The sequence below is a fragment of the Rhineura floridana genome, chromosome 1, assembly GCF_030035675.1.
Source record: "Rhineura floridana isolate rRhiFlo1 chromosome 1, rRhiFlo1.hap2, whole genome shotgun sequence".
NCBI classification, from domain to species: Eukaryota; Metazoa; Chordata; class Lepidosauria; order Squamata; family Rhineuridae; genus Rhineura; species Rhineura floridana.
The window spans coordinates 24,639,893-24,658,557 of NC_084480.1; the positions used below are offsets into that span (position 1 = coordinate 24,639,893).

An 18,665-nucleotide genomic window follows, 5' to 3' on the forward strand; every position below is an offset into this window, starting at 1 on the left:
GAGTTGAGCAGAATGTAGATCAGGGGTCCAGTGTAAGATCTAGGAGTGATTTGCTGCAGAAAGACAAGAGTTTTTGACTCCTAGTTGTTTAACAAGAGGAACAACAACCCCCCCCCCAACCTGGAAATTAGACTGCTGAAATGAAGAGAGCGTATGAAGACAGCTTGGGGGGAAATCAGAAGTTGATTTTTATGTAAAAGGTCTTTGACCTCAGTTATGGGGCACGAAACATATGGTTTGAGGCACCCAGGTCCCTAGTTTGGAGTGAATGTTTACCCCACCCCACCACTTAGCCACCATTCTGCACATGGCTGTATTTCGGGGATGGGGGACCTGTGACCCTCCCGATGTTGTTGGACTTCAGACCCTGCCATCAGTCCCAGCCAGCATGGACAATGGTCAGGGATGATGGGAGTTGTAAACCAACAACATCTGGAGGGCCACAGGTTCCCCACCCTTGCTCTATTTGGTAGACCTCAGAAGTTCCCCCCCCTGAAAAACCCAAAGTAGAACCACCTCTAGGGAAATGGTGGGCTGTTCAATACTGGAGGCATTCAAGAGGCAGCTGGACAGCCACCTGTCGAGTATGCTTTTAAGTTGGATTCCTGCACTGAGCAGCAGGTCACACCCAATAGACGTATAAGCCCCTTCCAACTCTACCGTTCCATGATTCTGTGATTCTACCCTAAAATCAGGGTGCCGAGGTTTCAAGATTTTGAAACATCAGAAGGTTAAGCAAACCGCCAGGCGTGAGACTTACTCTGGGTGATTACACTGCCTCTCAGCAGCCTGAATGCCAGCCCCACATGTCCGGGTGCAGTGTGACCATGTGGACCACGATCCCCATCCACCGTTTACTGCTTCAGGGCTCTTGCCCACTGTTATGCATGCACCTGTGAAGCACCACTGAACAGTCAAGCAGCACAGTGGTTCAGAGAGAAAAAACGTTATTGGTACTGAAATACATTTCTTCCATAGCAGCTTGCCAGAGATGGATGTAAGAGAGAGCTCACCTTCCCAGTTTTGTGTCTTTCAATGAACATTGTCGGTACATATTTTTAGGTGGGGTCAATTGTACACATGGCACAGGAGATCTGTGAATGGATCATCAAGTCTCTAGACTCCTTTTTTTTTCCTTTCTAAAAAGCCAGCACAAGGAAGCCCAGTTAGGGATGGATGAGAAATTTGATTCTGTTCGCATTTAAAAGTGAATCTATCAAATGTGCACCTGCTGAAACAATGAGAACTGAAACACAGCCATACTTTGAAATCCACATTTTATCCGAATTTTGCGATGCAGTTCTCCAACCACATAAGGTTTTTTAAAATACACATATTGGGGGAAATTAATATAGCTGTGAAAATAACATGCAGAAAGCATTATATTAGGGAAATTGCTTGCAAATGTGTACATTTGTCAAAGCTCATACAAAAATGTGTCTGTTAGCAGAAATTCCCACTAAAATGTTGATAAACTTTCATGAGGATTTTTTTAAAAAAAATTGCATATTGCTCCAGAAATGTGGAGAACTGAATTTAAGATTGGAAAAATGACAAACGTAGAGAACCAAAACTGATGTATCCTTCCATCTATAGGCTCAATTCAAACTGTGGCTGGGCACAGGGGAAGTGGAGTTTAACTCTGTGACCTATAAAATACCCCTTGCAAATCATCCCATCAGTCTGTTAATTGAAGAGGAGAAAAGATTCAGGTATCTCTATAGTCCCTGTATGTTTCCATCTCCACAGCTAATAGCAGCTTCAAGGGTGAGGAGTGGGGAAGTGACTTGGTTCAGGGAACTGGCACAGGAGCAAAAGGTTAAACCCCCTCCCCCAAGTAGGGTCTTCATGTGTCCTACATTACAGAAGACCATCCTCTATTTGAAAGGCTGTCAGAGGACAGTCCTCTGTTTGAAGAAGTCCTGTATGTGAAGTGCTGTCTAGCCCAAGATACCACTGGAAGGAGAAGCTGGTCAAAGAATAGCACCAGGACACCAGGCTTGAGCAGGCAAGCACACAGGTCACCTATATTATAGCAATTATTTCTAAGTTTGCATCAATGCATGTAAATTATTAAAACATGCACATTTTATGAAAATTGATGTCCTCTTTTTTTGGTGATGTATCTCCTCTTGTTTGCCCCCCCCCTCCCATGGCTGCTTTTTTGGAAAAGAAACATTGAGAGATCCAGATACAGGTCTTTTATGTCATGTGTAGTCTGGCCTTTATACATATCTTATTATCAGGCAGAATGTAATTAAAGTCTTTTCGCAAAATGGAAAAAGAATGGCATAATCTTACATTTAAAGGCAAGCCAGAAGTTGACTCAGTAGTAAAAAGAACAACTTCCCTAGTACGCATCTCTTAATTATAAACAGGTACATACACAATGAGGGCGCAACTAGACCTGAGAATACTCTGCTACAGTTTAATCCAGGTTTGTGCAAACCATAGTTTGTGCAAACCATAGTTTGCTGGGTTTCAGTGCAACAGCAAACCATTTTTGGTATTATTAGTTTGATATTGGTTTGGTATTATTAGTTTGGTATTATTTCTGAAGAGCCCCATAGAAATGAGATGTTACCAGTCCTAGTGCTCAGCCATAAATCCACTAAGAGGCATTGAGCAAGCCTGGGTTTTCTGGAGAAATGGGGAACTGGTTATGTTAAGGAGTTGGTGAACTGGGAAAGGTGGTGGGGAGCTGCAAATCAAAAGAAGCACCTGGATAGGCAAGACAACTTTTGGAATAATGAACCATCTCTATTACTGCAATGCTGCTAAGTTTGAGACTCAGCCATTTGTTCAGAAAAAGGTCTGCAACTCTTTTTCATTCAGCTGTCAGTGCTATGGAGAAATGCCAGAATTATATGTCTGCTCTGTAGGAGCTAGGCGTGCAAACTTGTGCCACTGAAGGAACTGGCATTGATTTGAAAAGAAAGCAATTTTCTTGCCTTCCCGTTCAGGACAATAAATGCAGTCATATGATGATAACTTAATGAAACAGTCAGATGCGGCCAGGGTTTCAGATTAATATCACAATGAAAGATTACTAAAAGAATGCTACTGAATGCAAAATGTAGCAAAAGAAAGTAGTTTCACAGGAGGCCACTTTCTTTTGATTTGTGCTCTTGGAGTGCTGATAAAATAAGTCAGGTACCAAGTATACTTTTCCCCATTCTTGTCTTTCTCTGTAACAGAATCTTACAGTCACCTTGTTCTCGCCGCATCTTGTCCCATCTGCTGCAGCATCCAGTTTTGACCGGCAGGAGCCTTTCACGAAGCACCACAATGTCTGGCAAATATTCTACAACAACAACCTCAAATGTTATAAACAGTGGAGACTGGTGGCCCCAATGCCAGTGGGGCAGTGAATCCACTCCAGGTTTTAGTCTGTACTTTCAAGGAGATGTCCAACTATGGACTAAAACCAGGAGCACTGCCCCACTGACATCAAGGCTCCACTGGTTGTAAAGAAAAAACAATTAAGAGTTTAGGGGCTCTTTTTTGAGAGGGCTTTCTCAGCTTGGGATGTTTTTAAGAGGCTTGATTTCATGCCTGCAGGGGTGGCCAATGTGGTGCCCTCCAGATATTGTGGATCACAACTCCCATCAGTCCCAACCAGTATCACCTATAGCCAAGGATGATGGGAGCTGCAATCCAAAACATATGGAGGGCACCACGCTGACTATAGCAATGGGGCAGGATTGTGGAAAATAATAAGATGCAATGAAATAACTGCACTGAGGTTTTCCATTTTATTAAATTTATTTATAACCTGCCCTTCACCAGTAGGTCCCAGTGCAGGTTACAACAATTTAAACTTCAATGATTAAAAACAGTAAAAACAAATTACAATTACTGGAATAGGATAGGTCTTATTAATCAATTACCTAATTAAATTCAGCAGGATGCAGCTGAATTTTAATTTCATTATCATCTAAGCTGTTAGAGCGGTACGCCAATGTAACCAATTACCTAAGGAGGTGGTGGGCTCTCCAACACTGGAGGCATTCAAGAGGCAGCTGGACAACCATCCGTTGGGTATGCTTTAATTTGGATTCCTGCATTGAGCAGGAGGTTGGACATGATGGGCTTATAGGCCCCTTTCAGCTCTACTGCTCTATCATTCTATGATAGGCTTAGGCTCTCAGCCTTTGTGGTCTAGTATGTTTCCTAAATCAGTAAAACTATTGTTTAAACTTGTAATAGCACTTTATTCTCAGTAGCCAAAACACTGCTCTTAGTTCTAGTCATTTGGGACAGGAAATGGATAAATCTCACTTCCTGTCAAACACTTCCCTCCGGGACATAGAAGAATAGGAGTGATCCACACAGCCACGTGCATTCCATTGGCTGGGCAGGAGAAAGCAAAGACTCCTTGCCCAATTAACTCATTCAAAACTAGGCTGGGAATGCGTCAGAGAGAAGTTCTAGCATTAATGTCCATTAGTTTGGGGGGAAAGACAAAAAGAAGTCTCATTTCTTGAGAAAGTTGCCAAGAATATGAATTTCCAGATTCCTCTGATTTTAGAATTGTGAGCTGACATAGCTCTCAGCCACTCTCTGTATATAAAGCACAGATATAGCATGGAACTCATGTCTATGGAAAAGAAGATGTACCGTATATTCTGGCGTATAAGACGACTGGGCGTATAAGACGACCCCCAACTTTTCCAGTTAAAATATAGAGTTTGGGATATACTCGCCGTATAAGACTACCCCTGCTTATGACATGCAGGTACTTAGCAGGAAAACTGTCACTTATAAACATAAGGCTGTTTGTCATCAAACATGTAAACATAAAACAGTGCAAGTGGATTAAACTTTTCCTAATTCACTCTAAAGCTGAAAGGAAGGAAATTCCCTAACGGCTCTCAGGGAGACCGCGGCTGCGGCTCCTTTCGTTTTTTCCCCCAGTAAATTGCCTACGGCTTTCAGGGAGGCTGCGGCTGCGGCTCCTTTTGTTCTCTGGCGGCTGACGCAGCTCTAATCAGGAGCTTGCGATTGCGGCTTCCTGGCCCGCTCCGCCGCATTTTTTCCTGACTTCTTCGGCTTACTTACATAAGGAGCCTGTACATATGGCTTCCTTTGCCTCCTGAAGCTCAGTGACGTTACGGGAGACCGCAGCTCCGGCTCTCCCCCCCTCAGCAAGCCACCTAGAATTAACTGAGAGCTTGCGGCTGCTGCTCTCAGTATTGCTGCCACTTTACCTTTTTCACGGCAGCTCCAGAGCCTGCAGCTGCGGCTCTGTGTCACAGCCCCTATCTGGGGGGGTTGCTCCGCCTCCCCCGGCTCGTCTGCGGCATCTTAAGCCTACCGCAACTGCCTTTAGAGCCCGCAGCTGCGGCTCATTCTTTCCCTCGTTTGCTGAGCCCAATCATGCTCTCGCAGCCCAGCGGCCCCAGAGTTTTGGTTTGAGACTGTTTTGTGCTTGCTGGTGCGTTCCTATGACCGCCATTGCTTCTTTATCACCCCAAGCTTCTCTGATTGGCCAATTTTCCCGCCGTTTTTTGCGGCCGCCATTTTATTTGTCTCTTTCTGTCTAGTCAGTTACAGTGCCAAAAAGGGGGGTCTCAATTACACGGGCTGTAGTTTGCAGAGCCAAGGCTTTCTGGCAGCCCCACAGCGTGATTTACATAGCTTTCTCTCTGCTACTGCTGCTGCCTCTTGCGACTATTTGAATACTGCAACTGCTTGAAGCTGTTGATACTATACCAAAACTGTTTGACAAAGACTGTCCATACTATACAAAAGGCTCGGAAGTTTCAGCACCCGCCCTATAAGACGACCCCCGACTTTTGAGAAGATTTTCCTGGGTTAAAAAGTCATCTTATACGCCGGAATATACGGTAATAGGAAAGAAAATTTAGCCCACTGTTAGTTTGGTTTTGCTTATTCTTCTGAAAGGTATATTGTGAAGGGCTTACATGGTCAAGAGATTTTGCTTCCCACCATGCACACAATGCTATTTAAGAAAACTCTTTGCTTTTGAGCACTTCGTGCAATGTAGGAAATGAAATAAAGAGCTGCAGGATAGAGTAGTAAGTATATACCATATGAACAGAGTTTGTCAAACTTTTTACCTCCAGGGCATATTTTTCACTCTGACTCATCTGTTGCATTGACTCATCAAGCATCTGCCATGAAATCCACATCTTCTGCCCATTGCAGAGGATTCTAGGATTTCAGAGTGTTGTGAATGCAGAAGTTAGATATGCCTATAGGTGGAGACATTACTGTTGTTCTCCTGCTGGCTTGCCACTAAATTTTTAATTCATTGCCGAATATTCTAAGAAGCTGAAGATCAGAAATGGAAAAGATATAATGTAGGGGTTACTTGTTAAAGAAATCAGTATAGAAAGGGCTCCCTGTTAGAGTTTGAAAGCAACTGCTCTTGAGCAACATTTCTATGCAATTTGATGTTCATGGTCCAGGGAAGGAAATATGAATATATAAAAAAGATCCATCTGCACACAGAAGTATGCCCATAGAGTGGCATGGTGGTCCCTGTTCTTTTTCAGGGTCATCCCACTTATGAACATAGTCACTGCTCTTCTGTGCTGCAATGATGACTGGCAATTAAGGGTGGGTTTTGTTTTTAATCCAAAGCCCAAAACAACTTGGGACCAGGTTATCTTGGGAACAGCTTTACCCCAGGTGTTCCTGCTCAGTCACTTCCTAGTGGTATCAAGCAAACGCCAACTGTGCTAACCTTCTGATCAGGCCTGGCACCAGCAGGTAGCCAAGTTGGGCACTGGCTGCGGGCCCCTGCAGCTGGAAGAGTGAAGCTCCTGCTCTGCAATCCCTGTCAGCATCAGGTTGCAGCTCTCCCAGACAACAGCACCTCTGCATGTGTGTGCAGCCAGTGGGTGCTTAAATATGCCTGGTCGCTTTACCTCACACATCAGCATGCATGCCTGCCATCACCCAAGATGGTGGCAGGGGCATCAACATGGCCCTCCACCATCTTGGGCAATGGCAGGCATGTGTGCTGATGTGTGAGATGGCACAACTGGGTGTATTTATGTGACTGTACACACACACAGGCATGTGCACACAGGTGGGAGGTGGAGGCTTACGGTGGGCTGGTGCCAGCCTTGCTTCTGATGCTTGCTTAGGACATTTTTAATTCAAACAGATCTTCTCTTAAATGTGACTCCAGCTGTATGCACCATTTATACTGTTTTTATGATCATTTGTATTCTCAGGTTATCCCCTGCTTTGACATTTTTTTATGTTAAGTGGTATATAAATTTGTGTAATAAATAAAGATCCAGTTCATTTAATTATTCATTTTGAGACATCCGTGTTCTTTTTGCTATCCATTCATTGCATTATTTGCCTCATATTGGTGGTACTTTTCTCCCCCCGCCCCAATTTCATTTACAATTTGCTTTGTTGCTGTCTGCAGTAGCCGCAGATCTGATTTTGGCAGCTATCTCCTGGTGGTCGCCATTTTCTTTCCAGATACTCCAGATGTTGTGCCATTCTGGAGCATTCTTGGGGAGTGGCAATGGCAGCCACTAAAAAAAAAGATGGCTGCCACTGTGGCCTGCCGTGGCCCTTCCCACCAAATGCCCTGGGTCAATGCAACATTCAGGACATCTGGCAAAAGAAAAAAGCTAAAATCAGCCCCACTCTCACTGGGCTCCCTATTCATATTCATTTGTGAATCTTGCTATTCATTTCATAACAAAATGAAATTGGACCAGATAGGCCCCATTTCGTTCAATGCTTCATTTGTTGTGAAATGAACTTACATCCCTAATGATGGCAAAGTCATCATGTTCTGATCTCTGGACAATTTTAAGAATATACTTTTCACAGGTTGGAGAAGCCAGGTAATTTCACCATAAGAGGGCTTCCACGATATACACAGCAGTCCCTACTGCTCTGCTCCATGTATAACCTAACAGTTAATCAGGCCTTGAAGAGGCTGGCAAATCATGTGTCTCTCCAATGATGTCATACAAGTACCGTTTTTGCAAGCACACCTTACCCACTAATATAGAGAACCCTCATGTTGGCAGAAACCTTTCAAAGCTCTGTGCACATGGGGAATGGGTGGGAAGAATCACACATATAACTGCAGGCATCTTTTACATTTCTACTGCAGCTGCGAGCATTCATGGCTGATTGAGAAAGCAACATGTCAGTTTTACATCAGTTTGCCGTATTATCCATTTGAACAGCTGCAGTAGAAACACCATTCGCTGTAGAAGCACTTCTTCCCCTCCCTCTCAAGTGCGCACATAGCTTCAAAGGGGTTGTCGCTGCAGTGCTGTGAAGGTTCAGTAACCATGGAGAAAGCCTGGTAGATAATCTGCTCTAGAAGTTTGCAGATCTGACTTCCTTGCCAGTCAGCCATCTGATAGAGATTGTGTTTGGTGCTGCTCTGAGTTTGTACCAAATACATACACAGTGCAAATCTAGACCCAAGGATCTAATTTTGCCTCGGTGAAGCTCTCTTTGGTCTACCGAGCAGGAGAAAGCAAAGCTTCTGCAAGTAACCCATCACATTCTAGGAATCCAGTTTTGTTTTGTTTTAAGAATGTGAACCCACTATCAAAGGGAGACAAATGCACTCTATCACATGCTGTAACAACAAATATAAAATCCTACGGCATGGCCTGAAGACACATGATGCAACAACCTTGATGAAGCTAAGCAGGACTAGGTCTGGTCAAGTGTCTGGTGTGAAAGACCACCTACAAACCCCGTGTAGGCTGTGTTCAATTCCATCAGGGAGGAAAGGTGAGATATAAATGGAACAAATACAAATAAACGCTGGGAAATGGTCCTCTGTCCATTCCATGAAGGCAGTATTGGGGAACCTGTGGCACCTAGCCTAATTTCATGCAGCCCATTAGACACCCTTCTGGGAATCACTTCCTCTTCCATTGTGTGTGTTCGTGCGTGCATGTGTGTGTGTGTGTTTCAGGGAGAGGGAGAAGGAGAGAGAGAAGGAGACATACAGGGAGTGAGAGAGACAGAGTGGGAAAGTGAGAGACAGCTATGCAATCCTTCAATGCAACAAACTTTGCCCATTTTTGGCTCTGGCCCTGCTCATTGCCAGCATGCGGCCCTTGCCTGTTTACCACTGAGGGAATGTAGCCCTCAACTACAACAAAAGGAACCTTTTTAGTTGAAAACTTCCAAAAATGCTAACATTTAGTTTTCAACTAAAACCTGCATTTAAAGAGTCCTTCTGGTTTTGAGCAGGCAGTAATTTATACCTGCAGTCTAATAAGCTGCTAGAACCAGTGACATGGTGGCCACTATCAAATGTGATTAGCCTAAGGTGAGTAGAGATAAAATACAAAAAGGAGAACTCAAAGATCATTCACAGCATGGTGAGCCTCTTTAAGCACATCCTTGTATCTGTGCTATAGCCATGGACTGAATAGTGATACATCCCCTCTCGCTGGCTGCCCTGGTTGCTATCATCACATCTGTCCTTCCTCCATTCCCACATTAGGGTGCAGAGGCTCAATTTCACCATCACAAAAGAAAACCCGGGGCATGGGGAGAGGAACAACACTGAACTTACATCCACGTGATCGCAGAACGTTGCATTGGATCCATACTGCAATTGGCACTGGTGGTGCACATCATAAATCACTCCAGGGGCAATGAAAGGAGGCTTTAGGTCTTTCTTCTTTGGAACATCATCCAGGCAGAAGCCCCATCCTCGGCTAAATGTGACATGTGGGATTACTTGTTAGCATTTTTGGAAGTTTTCAACTAAAACATCACTAACTTCCACTTCTCGTCTTGCAGCCAGTGTTGTGAGCAGCCTCTTCCTCACCTCAAGGGAGGTCAGAAATGACAACCATACTCCTGTCTTCTACGCCAATGATGGAATGACAAGGACACAGTAGAGGAGGACTCCCTACAGGCAAGACTGTCAGTGCTGGCTATATAAGGGTGTTTCCACAGAAGCACTGTGTGTAGGAAGTGAAAACACTGTTCTATTCAGTGCTGGCCAGACACCAGCTTGATTCACAGTATCCTGTTTTGATCACTACTTTTTTAGAAAGATGATCAGCTAACCGCTAATGTGATGATTCAGAAAATAACGACAATCAATGGTTGGAGATGCATGACATATAAAGGAAAAAAGCTGAAGAATCTGGGCATATTTTAGCTTAGAGAGAAGACAATCAACAATTTTCATACACCAAGGGAAGAACAAAATGGTGTAAGAAACCTAAGACTGCTGTTAGAACAAAAGACTGATTGATAATAGCAATCCCGTATCAAGCTAGCCCTCCTCCCCTCAAGGCTTCCTTTTTCTGGGGAGAGGCCATAGCTCTGTCGTAGAGCACATCGCTTGCATGCAAAAGATTCCCATTGAACTTCCAGTATCTCCAAGTACACAGTTCCAGTTGGTATTCAGCGCCCCGTCCCAGCAGGGCGCAGTATGAGTTCACGCAAGAGAGCCATCCGAAACAAAAGGAGAGTCCATACACATAGGTATGCAAAACCCACTTTATAGGATACAGCCTGGCAAGCAGTCAACACGTACACCTTTGCTTCCCCCCTTCCCCCCACACAACCCGTCTTCCGTTCTTAGGCTTTATAGTACGGCAACCTAACAAGGCACAGCTGTGTGGTTTACACCTCCAATGCTGTCATTTATTGTTAACCTTTTCCAACTTGGGGAATGACTCAGCTTTCTAATGCCAACAGTTCCAGCAGATGTTGGGGGCAGAGAGACAGAGCCGCTTTCCTGATGCTGACATTGCTGCTGCTTCCCTGGATGGGGGGGTGTAGCAAAGTCGGGGCCATGCCATTATATCAGTGGGACTGCCGTTGCCAATCAGACCCAACCTCTCTGCTCTCCCTCCCTACAACCTCATCAAAGCAAGCAGCAACAGTTCTGCCCCCCCCACATGCCACTACTGCAAGTATGACTTACCTCCAAGTTCCTTTCATCCCAGAAATGTATGGTGGTAGAGCACACATTTTGCATACGTAAGGTCTCAGGTTCAGTCTATAGGCAGGGCTGGGAAAGGCCCATGTCTGCCAGTCAGTGTGGGCCATTCTGAGCTAGATGAATACTGAGCTAATTCGGTATAAGGCCCCTTGCTATATTCCATTTCCTTATTCTGGACAGTGGTGAAGAAACGAATAATGTTATGGCTTCAGGGCATGTTCTGCATGTATTAGAGAATGGAAGATATGGGATAGGATAGCCTTTTTTGGCAGCTGGGCAGCTACTACTTTTGGGATGAACAGGTCTCTGATGACTGACATGAAAGGTGATTCATAGATAAATACCTTTCAGTATCATCTCATGTCTGTTTATTGGTTTTATTCACCGAACACAATTCAGTAAGCAAATTGCAGGGTTCTACAGTTTAGCATCATTCGATCTTTGCAGAATCATTTTCCAACATGATATAGCTTATCGCCACTAAATATATAATACATTACACTAGATATGAAAAAAGCCATTTATATTACTCAGTGACAGCTTGTCTCATGATTTGTTCCACAAATAATAAATATTTCCAATGCAGCAGCTCTCTCTAAGATTAACTGGATGAAAGAAAATATCTTGCATATTTAATATACTGAGGATATGTATGCAGAAATTCTCAAACTTTCTGTGGGATAAAGTGCTACAAATATCTGTCCCGTGTTTGATTACATGATCCATCAGTTTTTGAGTTTGACTTTTAATAAGGGTTGTCTCCAATACTAGCCGTACTCAGAGTAGACCCACTGAAATTAATGGACCTAAATTAGTCATGTCTATTAAATTTCAGTGTGTCTTCTCTGAGTAGAACTAGCATAGGATATAATCCATAGCATATAAACTAGACATAACTTTCCATTCCTCATCTTTTACCAGCCATTCAAATGTGCTTAAGTTCCTCCCACTGTGACACCCCTTTAAATATTTTAAACTACTTCTAATTTGAGGTCACTGATACAAAACAAAAGATGGACCCTAACCACCCATCCTCCTAAAAATCTCTTCATAAGATAATAGTAACTTCCATAAATAAATCCATGTAATTTATGCTTTTCCCAGCTTCTGAAATTTCCTAATTGTTGATCTAAATTAAAATCTCACAGTGGCCTGGTTGGGGTGATCATATCTTGGCTTATTAATCTGAGACATAGTCTTCCAACAGCCAGTAGTTTCACTGAGCAGGGCTCTGCTTATAAGCCACAAGGGATATTGTAAATGTTATTTTCCCTTTGAAACTGATTCCATACACCTTTTAAAGACTCTAAAATAAAATTGGCTTTCCTATAATACTTTGGTCTTACAATGCTTCCCCCCTCCTCTCAGAATAATGCAATAAGAAATATTGATGCTACTCAAGGATTCTAAATAAATTTATTTCTAAATAAAATAATGGCTTTTCTTTCTTGCTTTTTTTCTTTTAGCTTTGCAACTTCTGGAACCCATCAGTCAATATTCTGTTGATAAATTTCTGGGAGCATCTTATCTTCACCCTGGGCCTTATTATTAGCAAGACTCTGAGTAAGTTTTCTAACGGCATCCTCTGAAATGGGAGACCATGTGGTTGCTTCATTAATCTCAGGAAAAATTACTAGTAAACATCTGATCATTGAACCAGAATAACTGGAAATATGGTAAAAATACTTTTCCCAAGGCTTTTTGGATTTTCAGCTAAGATCAAGTGTAATATCCAAAGATCTATCATCATCTGCCAGCAAGTCCACATCCCACATCAATTTGCTAGTGTAATAATATAATTGAATCCTTGGAACACCTAGCAAACAAGGTAACCCAGCTTCCATTATCCATTTGGCTTATTTTGCAGTCATTGGTTGTATCCTAAGATCATGTTCACATTTCACACTAAACTATGGAAACAAGCTGCAGTGAACCTCAGGTTCCTGTGCTCCCCTCTCCTCATCTAGTGCACTACAAGGAACAGTTTGGAAGTTTTTCACTTCCATTTCCCATCAACCACATCTTGTTGTGTCATCTGAACTCTAAATAGTAGTTAATCTTAACTATGAGTAGTGGACACAAGCTAACTTCATAAGCTATGGTTTGAAGTTGGCTTGTTTCAAACAAACCATAGCTAACATTAGCCACAGTGTCATGTAAGACATCGCAGCAAGCTATGGTTAAACGAGTACAGAACTGAAATCTTCCGAACACCTCCTCACAGACTTGGTGAAGTGAGGGAGGAGGAGCATTCAAGCCCAAGGCTTACCACAGCTCATATGTATTTGAGTAAAACACAGCTGCAAGATCCTCAAAGGCAATGGGGCTAAGAATTTCATTTAATATGTTCTGCTTCCCCTGTTTCAAAACCACCATAGTGACTCACTCTAGGAAGCGTGTGATGTATTCCTTGCTGCATCTTGACCATGTGAGGGGAGTCGGGTCATACTGTAGTTGCCGAGACATGATGTATGGGCGTCTTCCCTCCGGCTCGCAGTCATTTTCTTTTCCATCGTGCTGAATTCCAAAACTAGGAGGGAAATAAATCCAGGCACAAGATACTGTCAGAAAAGCACATAAAGACAGAATATCTTATCTCCAAATAACCTCAAGTACTGCAGAAAATATGCTGGGGAATTGCTTCTGGTTATCAGGTACTGTGAAGTCTATTATCTGATTGGCCTTGGTGAAGGCGCACAGCAGAATATCCCAAATAAGGAGCAGAGCTCTGAAAGAAGCCAACATTTTAAGTCTACATTTCTGTGCCCAACTGTGTGGTGAAAGTTTTATCTTATCAAGACCTGCATTCCAGTCCCCAGATGTGTGCTGCACTTAGCCAAAATAAAATGGCTAGTGTTTGGGGCGAAAGGTACCAATAGGTTCAGACATTTGCCTCACCCCCTAAATAGCATCACATAATCTGAGAACTCCAACAATTATGGCAATATCAAATGCAGGGCTGGCCCAAATAATTTTGCTGACAAACGGCAAGATGGTGCCCTTTCCCCATTCCATATACAGAAGCTGACTGGACTGACAACTGAATCCAAGTTCAACACCAGTGACATGATTGTGCTCTCCGCTGCATCCGTCCAGTGGCCAGCCCAGAACATGCACACTGCACTGTTTTCCAACAGACAGGAATGGGCAGGAGGAACAGCTAATGGTCAATGGTCAAGGACGATGGGAGTTGTTGTCCCTTGGACCTTACGGCGAAGGTCAGGTAAGAAATTTAATCATAAACATCACCAGGAAAACCACAGATCCCCCCTGCTTTATAGGAACTCCCCATCAGTGCTGTAAGCCTGTACCTCTGAACAAAGATTTAGGATCAGAGTGGCAGCAATGCCACCACTTTAAATTAATCTTCTCAAGAGATGTTCATGGGAACTTGGTCACTACACATCTGGGTGCTAATATACAGGAAATAAATTAACTGTTGTAAGACACTGGAAAAATAAATATGACTTCCAGACAGTCACATAGGCACACGTGAGCATAAACAGTCTATGCAGAGGAACTAACACTGGGCACTAGATTCCACACCGTGAAGATTCACATTCTGTGAATGTGCATAGCGAACAAATAGATGAGGAAAGAGGAGCACTTCCATCACCACTCCCCCAAGCCAGTGCAGCCAACAGTAACTGGTCTCTGGATCTCAAAGGCAGCTCTCCGAGGGGCAGAAGGGCTGGAGAGCAGTGCAGGCTCCTGATGAAGGAGACCTTTGGGACACACCTACAATCACTGTCAGTGGCCAAAAACAAGCAAGTGCAGTTCCTAAGGGCATCACCCTTATATACATTGCTTTCCAGCAGAGCCAGACAACAGGCCAGGATATTATGCTCATCATGTATTCCACTTTACCGTTATCATAAAGTGATCTGATGGAAACTAAGAAGGATGAGTGGCGATTAGCTGTGTCTTCTGTATTTGCCGCTTTATAGCCATGTATGTGATTTGTTGTGAGAAGGTCCTTTTTCTAAATAAGAGCATAAGCACTGAAGTGCACAAAACAAACTCAGTGTGATCAGCAGTGTAGTGGCAAATTCAGAAGAGCAGGATCCCCTCATGATAGTCACACCATGCCCCCTGACAGCCACGCCCCCTTTTCCACTTTCCCTTGTCTCCCTCGCTCTTCCTGTAATCTCACAAGCCACATTCCCCTACAACAGATGTACCTAGGAGCTAATCAGCATGAGAAGGGAGGCTGTGTGTTAGCTACTGAGAAGAATCCTCTCAGTGGCTGACTCACCTCCTTTCACTCTGATTGGCTCCAATCAGCATGAAAGGAGAAGGTACTCTTCTCAGTGGTTCACACACTCCCCTTTCATGCTGATTGGCTTATACACAGGGATGTGGCTGGGACCCTGCTCCCAAAAAGGTAATGGGTCTACAACCCCCTGTGACCTCGGATGACTATGCCCTTGGGTGTGCTGATATCTCATGTGAACTGAGTCTAGTCAACAAACTGACAAGAGCTAGGTAGGAATGGGTGAAAGTTACAAAATTTGAGGCTTTTTAGTTTAGATAAAAGGCAAGTAAGATAGTAGTGTATAAAATTATGTATGGCATGGAGAATATGAACAGAAAAAAGTTTCTCCCTCTTTTGTCACAGTAGAACTCATGGACATCTAATGAAGCTGAATGTTGGAAGAATTAGGACAAACAATAGAAGGTTCTTCACACAGCAGATCCTTAAACTGCGGGATTCACTTTCAGTGGATGCTTTGATTGCCACCAACTCGAATGGCTTTAAAAAGGATTAGATAAATTCATTATGGCTCTGCTCTGCCTCAACAGTCAGAGGCAGTATGCCTCTGAACACCAGTTGCTCGAAACCACAGGAAGGGAGATTGCTCTTGCAGGTCCTGCTTGCAGGCTTCCCACAGGCATCTGGTTGGCCACTGTGAGAGCAGGATCCTGGACTAGATGTGCCATGGGCCTGATCCAGCAGGATCTTCTTATGCTCTTAATTTTATTCATTTATTTATTAATTATTTGATTTATATCCTGCCCTTCCTCCCAGCAGGGATATTTAGAAAAGAATATTGAGATGGGGTTATATAATGCAACTGAAGCTAATGTAACTGAATTGTTTTTGTTTCTGTAATAATTACTATTGATTAATTTCATTTAAATTTCCATATATCAGATGTGTATCTATGAAATTATATATTCAAAAGGAATATATCCTTCAATATCCTTTCCTTCAAAAGGAATATATCCACAAAAGCCCTGTGATATTCAAAAGGAATCAAGACAAGAAGGTCTAAAAAGTACATACATAAAAAGCACCCAGTCATCTTTAGAAAATATAAAATAATTATTTGGCTAAATTTTATAGCTTTTGAATACAGAAAAAGAGAGAAATTGGAGCAGTGAAATGACAGATTTGGAAAAGAAAGGAACTATTTTTAATCAAATAAATCAACAAAATGGAACCGTTAAAAAGTCAGAACTTGAATAAGAATGAGTGAGAGAACTAATGCTGAGACTAAATATAAACCCTGAACTGTAAAAAGTTGTGTGGATGAATTACAAATAGAGATGCATAAATGTAAAAATTCATGACATAAAGAGGGAAAGCAAAAGAGAACATGTTTTGTATTTTGAATGATTTTTTAAAACTTATTTTTTTACTAATCTGTCAGGATCCAAGCTTAATGAGACTTTAGCTATTGAAAATGCTTAATTCAGAGTATGCTAGGAAGGGATATTTGGATAGAGATATTTTGGTTATGTATCAAAGGAAGATTGTGCCCAGCTATAAAAGTACGCAGAGCACTATCAGGTTTTACTATTACTTCCCCATTAACCATAACAAAGAGCCATTAAAGGGTTTATTAGAAAGACTAAATAAAGAACAAATAAAATACAGATGGAGTTTCCTCGACAAGCTGGTATTCAGGTACATACATAGATTAAAATGGTCATCAGAAATAAAGAGGAGGCAGAAAATTTTGCAACAATTTGGATGCAAGTGAAGACCATAGGAAACTACCTTATACAAGTCAGACAAATGGTCTATCCATCTCAGTATTGTCTACACTAACTGGCAGCTTCATATAGAGTATCTCCCAGCCCTACCTGGAGATGCCAAGGATTGAACCTGGGACCTTCTCCATGCAAAGCAGATGTTCTGCCATTGAACTCTGGCTGGGGAGAACGACACTGGAGCAAGACAGGAACATGCAGAAGAAATAAGAGAGACTGAAGCGAACTCCTCAAGAAAAGTGCAGAACAGAACTCCTGCAGAAATATTGACTCAGTTGAGGATGAAAGAAGTACAAAGTTAGGTTTTTGCTTATTCTTGCTTGCATCTTTACTCAAATTTTTAAAAGTGCATGTATAGAACAAAGCAAGCAATAAAGTGTTTATTGCTAACAGATCAAACAGTGTTTTTAAAGGAAGGTAAATAGTTTCTAGATTACAAAAGAGAACATGCAGATATTGAAATGATTCAAGAAGCGCATATTAAAGCACATAGCATCTTTCAGAAAATATAAAGCTAGATAAGTCACTAACCCTTTTACTTATATGAGCATAAGAAAAGGACACAAACAATATTGTTCTAATTGCACAGGAAGAAGTAAAACATTCTAATCCAGCCAAATGTTAATTATATCAAAACATATCTGAGTACTTGCATGTAGGTTTCTGCTGGTTTTGCACTGACTCATGATCCCAATCTTAAATCCCCCCTTTACTATAGTAATGTGATATAACATCTAGATTTTATCGTTATTGTTTTCAGATTTTTAATGTCTATTATATTTGTATGCCTATTTTGTACGTCGCCCAGAGTGGCTGGATAGCCAGTCAGATGCGCGACTAAGAAATTCAATAAAGAAATTCAATAAATAAACATCTGAAGACTCTCAACATTTTCATACCTGTGACCAAGTTCATGTGCAATTGTGAAAGCCAAAGGTAGACCAGAGTCTTCATTGATATTACAGCTCCGATGAGGTTGGCACATTCCAGAGAGATGGGACAAGCCTAAAGTTTCACATGGACGATTCATGCTGGCGCAAATGTCTTTTCTGTGAATACAGCAAAAGGGTTGATTTAAAAGAGCCATACAGCACAGTCCTGCGTGTGCTTACTCAGAAGCAGGGAGGCATGAATCTATCAGTTTCAGTTCTTTCTGTGTCTCATTTTTCCAGTCTTAAGTTCAGTTCTCCACTTTCCATATCAATTTGTGATTAAAAAAAGGCCTCATGAAAATTCATCAGCATTTTAGTGTGAATTTCTCCTAAATATACACATTTTTGCATGCAATTTCCACTAATATAATGCATTTCTGTATGTTGTTTTCACTAACATATGCACTTTTATGGTATGTAGATTTTTGTATGCATTACTTGGCTGAAGAATTGCACTGCAAAATTCGGAGAAGTGCAAATTTTGAAGGATGAGTGTGTTCTTGTATTGGTTTGGAAAGTGCAAATTATATAGGTTTACCTTTAAATGTGAACTGAATTGAATTTCTCCTCCATCCTTACTCAGAAGTAAGTCCTAGCAATGTTCAGGCCCCAAGAAGCGGCAAACACTGACCAACAGAAGCAGCACAAGAAAGCTTACACATCCTAGGTGAAATGATTGCTTCATTTGGAGCAGACTACTGAACATTGTCCATTAGAAAAACTGTAACACAGCAAAGCCCCAAACCCTTCTCCCGCGCTCTCTCTCTCTTTTTTTTTAAAGAACCGCATCTCTGCCA

The 18,665-nt window shown here is 42.3% G+C and overlaps 1 protein-coding gene across 4 annotated transcripts in view; it reads right to left on the reverse strand.

Moving 5' to 3' along the window:
• ADAMTS12 (ADAM metallopeptidase with thrombospondin type 1 motif 12) overlaps positions 1 to 18,665 on the reverse strand; it is a 248,924-nt gene that overhangs the window by 73,206 nt on the left and 157,053 nt on the right. For all 4 annotated transcript variants that reach the window (XM_061615943.1, XM_061615952.1, XM_061615934.1 and 1 more), the window contains 5 exons: positions 17,836 to 17,985; positions 13,326 to 13,469; positions 9,551 to 9,695; positions 3,212 to 3,304; positions 761 to 906 (listed from right to left, as the gene is read on the reverse strand). In XM_061615943.1, the coding sequence (XP_061471927.1) occupies positions 761 to 906; positions 3,212 to 3,304; positions 9,551 to 9,695; positions 13,326 to 13,469; positions 17,836 to 17,985 (678 nt within the window). The remainder of the gene's footprint in view (positions 1 to 760; positions 907 to 3,211; positions 3,305 to 9,550; positions 9,696 to 13,325; positions 13,470 to 17,835; positions 17,986 to 18,665) is intronic.